This window comes from Arachis ipaensis, chromosome B02, assembly GCF_000816755.2.
Source record: "Arachis ipaensis cultivar K30076 chromosome B02, Araip1.1, whole genome shotgun sequence".
Classification (NCBI taxonomy): Eukaryota; Viridiplantae; Streptophyta; class Magnoliopsida; order Fabales; family Fabaceae; genus Arachis; species Arachis ipaensis.
The window spans coordinates 93762240-93770323 of record NC_029786.2 but is presented as its reverse complement, the minus strand read 5'-3'; the positions used below and the strand labels follow the sequence as shown (position 1 = coordinate 93770323).

Here is an 8084-nt window from a genome sequence, read left to right as displayed (position 1 = left end):
TTGTGTCTTCATGACATCAACATCTCAAAAGCTTCCAATTCTTTCGTCAACAAAACCAAAGCAATAATTTTCTATATATCCTTGAGTGATATAATTTATAATAAAACTTTGGACTTTACAGGTCTACAAACAGATAGAAATTCATCACTGGAGGACTGGCCAAGGATAAAGTACTTACAAGAATACATTGGTAGTATACTTGATATGCTAAGGTACTTCCATTTTCATTTTTAGCATGCATTTTTCATTTTCCATAAAAAATTATATAACCTTTGCTAATTCAATTTTTCATCAACAATGATAATTCCTAATCATATTGTTTTTGTGATGTTGTAAGGAATGGGCATGATATAAGAGGCTATTTTGTATGGTCTTTCATGGATGTGTTTGAATTATTGGGTGGATATGAATCAACTTATGGGCTTTATTACATTGATTTGAATGACCCCACTTTGAGGAGACAACCTAAGCTCTCTTCTCAATGGTACTCTAATTTCCTCAACAATAGAACTATGGACCCAATGGTGGCCATGCAAATTGAGAAGAATACCTTATTACACAATGCTATTTAATGTAATAAGGACTAGCTAAAATCTAAGTGATATGAGTTTGTATTATGGTATGCCAAAGAATAATAAAGTGACATGATTCATGGTGCAAATAATTGATCATGAATGTTTTGAAGCTTGTACATTTATATGTGCATGATATACCACAGTCAAGATTGGTTTGGTTTGGTTTAATTTAGTACCAAGATTTCAGCTTTTATGCATTAAGATGTGTCCCAAGGCAGCTTTACCCTTTAACACCATCCTTTTCTCTCTTCAAACTTTAACTCCACCAGTATAAATTTAAAAGTTTTCTGGTCTATACATACCTAACAAAAATAATAGTTCTATGAATCTCTTATATATATATATATATATTGTGTGGTTTTTTTCAAAATAAAATTTGTGCAAAAATTTATGCAACTTTAAAAAGAGAATATTGTGTGAAGAGATATAATAATAATTTTTGTGATTTTTTCTATCAATTTAAACTTTGTAACAAGTGATATTATAACAGTTGGAGAACATATAAAAACATATATTGACATACATCCGTCTACACCTAATAATTTGTAGTTTTAACACTTGGTATTAATTAAGCACTAAAATTATTTAAATGCTTTTAAATTTTATTAAAATTTTGTATTATTATTATAAAAATATCTTATTTTCAAATATAAAAAATATATCTTATTTTCATTTGAATAACTTTATGGAATAAAACTAGCTTTTTCTTTTTTTGGGAACAAAACTAGTTTTAGTACCAGAATGAAGTGGGACATGATTAGTCCATGTCAATAGAAGCACACTAACATAGAGTTAAGCCTCACTTACATTTTTGAAATTAGCGAATTGTATTGATTTAGTCCTTAACTTTTTATAATTTGGAGTCATTTAGATTTAAAAAAGTATACAATGCAGTCCTTCCTATATTTTAATTTTTATCACTGGAATTTAACGTTATTAGTGATGTAACTTAAGTCTTACCATGGTGGACATATTAAAACGACGTTTTACGCGTTTTAACGCTAAAAAAGACATTAAACAATGTCATTTGAGAGTTATGACAAAGAACTTGGTTATGACAAAATTGTTCAAATCCTCAAACGACATAATTTAATGCCTTTTTAGTGTCAAAATACGTACGACGTCGTTTTAATATATCTAGTGTCAGGGGCGAAGCTTAGTATATACGAAGGGGGGCAATGGCCCCTCCCAAATAAATAAATTTTATTTATAAAGTCCTCTAATTTTATAATTTTGGCCCCTCCCTAATTTTATTTTTTGTTCTCTATTTAATTGTATTTTGCATGTTAGCCTCTCTTAAAAGGGTTCGAACTAACGGGCGTTGAATTTTGGTGACGAAAAATATATGAGAGACTATATTAATATATTTTTTTTAATTTAGAAAATTAAATTGTAGCCATTAATAAGTCAGAGACTAAATCAGTGTAACTCGCCGATCTCCGATACCAAAGTGACCCTTAACTCACTAACATATGATACAATTTCATTTGAGAAAATATTGGGGCTCCTCTACCGAGAAGGGAATTTTTATTTTCCAACTTGAATAACTTACCCAATAAGGCAATAAACGCATGATTTGGGCCAACTGTGACCATGACAAAAAACAATAAAGCCCATAAATCTCTTTTGAATTTGTTCTTCATACACCGCCTGAAAAACATGCGGAAAACCAAGAAAGAAAAGAAAAACAGTGAGTTTCAGTGAGCCTGGCAAAAGATGGCATCATCTTGAAAAGTGTGAAGATCTAACGGTCTCAAAAAATGGTTGACCAGAGTGCCTCTTTAATGGGGCTTTCTGTATATATCAATGATCACCCAGCAGGTAGGTGGTGCTCTACCTTCCTAACTAATTGTAATTAGGGTTTTCTAACACGTATTTTAAAATTATCATAAAAAAATATTTTATAAAAATTTATTAAAAATATATTTTTTTATTTTTTTATTTACCGGATAATGGTACACTCTAACATTTGTCTTTTTTTTTTGCTTCACTTGTTCACAAATTAAGAATAAATTAATTTTAAAAATTTAAAATTATAAAATTTTTTATATTTTAGATATTTTTGGAATTTTTTATTTTTCTACTACTAGAATAAAATTATTTTTTTAGTTTAAAAATTAAAAAATAATAAATTTACAGATCTATTATTTACTAGATATTACTGGACTTTATTATATTTTTCTAATATAAATAAAAGAAATTAATTATATAATACAAAAATTCAAAAATAAAAAATTTAGTTTTTTAAAATTTAAGTTTTTTAAAAATAATTTTTTAATTTTTTATTTACCGGATAATGCTACACCCGGACATATATATATATTATAAAGTTTAAGACATGTAAAGTTGGATTAAACAAAGAAAACACATTTTTTATTTGTTAAAAAAAAAGCATATAATATCATTTGATGAGCGCTACTTCATTGTTGGCATTTTAAATTTAACACATACTAATTTATTTTCAATAATTACTATTCGGATTTAAGTAAAAATCCAATTTAAATGAAATATTATTAAATACTAATATTTTTCCTAAACTCAATAAATGGGACAGGTCTTGCAATGTCTCAGTAATAGCATCAGCAAAAAAGGATGTGTTCATACCCTGACCCAACGCTAAGGTCCAGGTCTAAGCGAAAGACTCAACCCAAAGGATTGAGCCTCACCTTACACCGACCTTCTCCTGAAGAAGTCGGTTCCCGCCATGACTTGCTCTAAAAGAAGTCGGGGACAAAGATTAGCTGGCAAATAAACACTCATTCAAACGAGTAACTGTCCCTAAAATATTTCAACTCACTTCCAGGAGCCATATCTCAACTTCCCTAGGATAAAGGGACGGTTATCCACCTTAAAAGGTGGAACTACTTCAACGGTGGTTATTGGTTCACCATTATAAATACACTGACACCCCTCAGGTATCTCTAAGTCCCAATACTCTCTAAACCTGCTTACACTTTGCTGACTTAGGCATCGGAGTGTCTTTGCAGGTACCACCCCCGTTCACTTATACTCACAAGTCGGCGGAGGTCTCAAAGACGCGAACCCGCTCGAAGGCTTCCCTCCTTAGACAATTGGGTCAACCCAACAATTCCAGCCCACTAATCTCCGGTTACCCATCGTAACATTGGCGCCGTTGCCGGGGGCCCGAGGGATCAATCAGTGATGGTGGACAATTCACCAGAAGATGGTCATACAGCGTCTGATTCCGAACAAGAAAACCTAGATACCGGAAACAACGACGCGGACCTAACCCTTCACCAGGGAGCCAACGACCAACATAGAGAAGGCACCTCTGGGTTAAAAATCCCAAAGGTAAACTTCTCAGAGGGACGAGAATCAGGAAAGGAAGGGCCACCCCATGCAGCCAAGCTAATGGGTTTGGTCCATGGCCACCAAGGTCGTTTGGAACAGCTGGAACAGGAATTAGAGCAATAACGAGAGGCAGAGCGAAATCTCAGGGAAGAGATAGAGCGACGAAAGGAGTTAGAAGAAAAAATCTTAAAGCTAGAATCTTCCCTTAGAAGTCGAAACTCCCGTGGCGACCGAGAAGAGTCGCCCCTGGGAGGAGAGGATCCATTCAGTGAGGACATAATGAGGGCAAAAGTTCCAAGAAACTTCAAAAGCCCTGATATGAACCTCTATGACGGAACCACAGACCCGAAGCATCATTTAACCAATTTCAAAAGTCGAATGTATCTGGCTGATGCTTCTGATGTAACTCGCTGCAAAGCTTTCCCGACCACCCTATCAAAAGCGGCGATGAAGTGGTTCGATAACCTCCCTCCAAGGTCGGTTACCAGCTTTGAGGACCTCTCGAGAAAGTTCTTAATGAGGTTCTCCATCCAGAAGGATAAAGTAAAGCACGCACCGAGCCTCCTGGGAATAAAGCAGGAGGTCGGAGAACCTTTACGGGACTATATGGAAATGTTCAACAAAGCGTGCTTGGAGATTCAAGACTTGCCCACTGAGGCAGTCATCATCGGGATAGTAAATGGACTTAGAGAAGGTCCCTTCTCGCAGTCCATATAAAAAAGGCACCCCACCTCCTTGAGTGATGTACAAGAAAGAGCAGAAAAGTACATCAATATGGAGAAAAATGCCAGACTACGAGAGCCGAGTTGGCGACCTGGACACCCCCACTCGATAAAAGAGAAAGAAAGAGAGCCCAAGAAAAAAGAAGAGCTCGGTCTCGACAGACCGAGGAAATATCACTCTTATACTCCTCTAAAAGTTTCCATAGTGGATGTATACAGAGAAATCTGCAATACTGAAAGACTGCCGCCTCCCAGACCCATTAAAAATAAAAAGGGAGGAAGTCACAGCGATTACTGTGAGTACCATAATATGTATGGTCACTCAACAAATGATTGCTACGACCTCAAAAATGTGATAGAAAAGCTGGCCAGAGAAGGCCGACTTGATAGATATCTTATGGAAAGGTCGGACAATCATGGAAAAAGAAAGCGAGATGACGGGAACAGAAGAGACCCACCACCACAAACCCCCGAGAGACACATACATATGATCTCGGGAGGATTTGCGGAAGGAGGACTCACCAAGTCATCTCTCAAGAGAAACCTCAAGCGAGTCTACCAGGTCGGGAGCGAATCACCCGACCTCCCTACTATCTCATTTACAAAGGAGGATGGGCAAGGAGTAATCCCAGGACACGATGATCCAGTGGTGATAACCATGATCCTAGCCAATGCCCACCTCCACAGAACTCTAGTAGACCAAGGGAGTTCAGCAGACATCCTTTTCAAGCTTGCGTTCGACAAACTAGGGTTGGATGAAAAGGAGTTAAGAGCCTACCCCGATACCTTGTACGGACTAGGCGACATGCCAATAAAACCATTAAGATTTCTACCCCTCCACACGACCTTCGGAAAGGGGGAAAAATCCAAAACTCTGAGCATAGACTTTATAATCATCGACGTGGGTCAGCATATAAAGTACCTTCGCAAATAAATAAAGATCTTTTACAATATCTCTTATAAATTCCTTTCCACTTTTTTTTTCTTCCTACGAAACGCGCCGACTTAAGCTCGACAAAGCATGAAAATCCCATGAACCGACCTAGATGGTCGTCAGGATAAAACGACGAGGTACAAGTCGGCGTAAAGAGGTTATAAAAGTCGATTGTGATAAACTCGGAAATTATCTGACTTACAAGTCGGAAAAACCGAGAAACAAAGAAATGCATCGCAAAAATAACCTAAGTCATAAGAACTCAATAAATCCAAAAAATTGAGTATAAGGAATACCAGAAAAGAGATCAGAAAACCTGTCGAAAGCACTAAAGCAAAGGCCGTCCCAAAGAAAATTTTAAGAAAAACTTCGAAGAAGAGACAATTAGCCAAGAAAAAGGTTTTTCAAAACAAAGATAAAAAAGGTTTTTTCGAAACTTAAAACAGAAAAGTATGCGCACAACAAACAGAGAAAATGTAACTTAAACCCTTATCCAAAAAAAAAAAGGATATTTTTCGTTAACGGCCATAAAAGGCCAAGAGAATGTCAGCAAAATACCACCACAAACATTAAAATAAATAGTTTAAAAAAGAGGGCCCACAGGTCGGGCCCCATATAGCCACAATAAATTTTTCAGTTAGGAAGGACGTCACCACCAGAGTCAGGGAGAGTAGTCGGAGCGCTGTCAAGGCCAATATCCATAGGAGATGGAGTGAAAGTTCCAGGAGCCTTTGAAGAACTCGGGGCATCTTTTGGTCGGGGAGGGGACTCCATTATCCTCTGCCCCCGAGTCTTTAGATCAGACTCGGTGACATATCGGGGAGAGGGAGGAGAAACGATAGCTCCATCGATCACTACTTTATCCGGATCCAAAGGAGAGAGGTCCAGGTCGGGAGCGAGAACCCCGACCTGTTCTTTAAAGATTCTCCATGCTTCTTCAGCCCCGTCAGCAATGGAGTCCTCCAACTTTGTATAGGCCTCCCGAGCTCTCCTCAAATCCTTCTTCACCTCCACAAGTTCCTCAAACAAGCTTGAATAACTCTCCTGCGCCTTCTCTCTCAGGCCTTCCGCCATGGAACACTGGGCCTGCAACTTCCTCTCCCTCTCCTGGAGGCCATTCCTCTCCTCCTTCAATTTGGCGACCTCCTTCCTCAGCACCTTCTCCTGCCCTTAATATAAGCGAAGCCTCCCCTCCAACTCTTCAACCCTCGAGGATGAACCCAAAGAGAGAAGGGAAGTATTCTCAAAGATATCAAGGAACTTTGTGCACACCATTGCCGCCCTGATACTCTCCTGAGCTAGAATGGTAAGGTGGTTTCGAACAGAAGCATCATCCATACCTATACGAGTATGAGGATAGATATGCTTCCGAACGAACTGAGGCGCATCCACCTTGGCGTCATCTTCAAAAGAAGAGCTAGACTCTAAAGTCTTGCGCTTCTTCTTTTCTGGCTCAGGGGAAGATCGGGGAGGAGGGGACGGCAGAGAAGAGGCTGAGGAAGAAATGACAATAGGTTGGGTGGGGGTCCCCAAACTACGAGAAGAGGGGAGAGGGGAAGGAAGGGAAGAACCAGCTACCCTGGCGCCGCTGACTCTGGCGCGGGACCTCGCCTTGGCCTCCTGAACTCTCTGGTAAGACTCCCTAGAATTCTTCTTCGCCATCTCTGCAAAAAGCAATTAGGAAGCTAAAATCAGTAAAACAAGTCGGAGAAAACAAGTCGGGCGACCATCAGGTCGAAAAATATGATGAATAAACAAAAAGCTACCTAGTTGAGTCTGAACAAAGATCGCAGACCCCTAGAGAAACTTTTTCGTATCCAGGTAAGGGGCTCTCCCCCATACTTCTCGGAGGAATCCCACAATGGCCGCCTCTACCTCATCCAAGTCCTCCAAACTATATTTTTCACAAGGAGAGGCCTCTAGCCAGTAAAGGAGAAAACGAGGAGAAGAATTTTCATCCAGGAAAAAGGGATGGTGAGCCTTTACAGCTTAAACTTTGAAAAAAAAATTTTTGAAGTCGTGGAAGGATTCATCAAAAAGGGTAAAAACTCTCCGGCCTTGTATGGCCCGGAAAGACACCCATTTTTGTTTGTTGTTTTGCCCACTGAAGGGCTTAGTCATGTGGAAGAGAAAAAAGAAAATCTTCAAAGAAGTCGGAAAGTCTAACGCATGGCTGATAAATTGGTAAATTTTCAAGAAACCCCAAGAATTAGGGTGAAGTTGGGTAGGAGCAACACGACAGTGACATAAAACATCTATCTCAAAGTCAGAAAAAGGAAAAAAAATACCTAAACGGGTAATCATGCTCTCATACATATAGAAAAAATGAGGGGCTGCCTCAGAAGCCCTCCCAAAACAGACCCGATCTTCCAGACCCGGGACAATCAGTTCATATTTCGGCTCATCCTCATCAGAAGTACAGAGCCTATGACGTATGCGGAGATTGGTGATGTAGTCAGTATCCACCCAAGGTTCCTCCCCAAGAACTATACCGTCAACCCATAATGAAAGAGACTCTAAGGTAGACATCTTTCTAAAGGG

General features: G+C 38.7%; 1 protein-coding gene across 1 annotated transcript in view; it reads left to right on the top strand.

Annotated features, from left to right (window-relative positions):
• The window catches only part of LOC107625766 (beta-glucosidase 11), a gene marked incomplete in the record, with an annotated part of 6370 nt that extends 5598 nt beyond the window's left edge, over positions 1-772 (top strand). Inside the window, 2 exon segments of the mRNA XM_016328472.2 lie at positions 122-212; positions 338-772. Coding sequence (XP_016183958.1) covers positions 122-212; positions 338-572 — 326 coding nt within the window.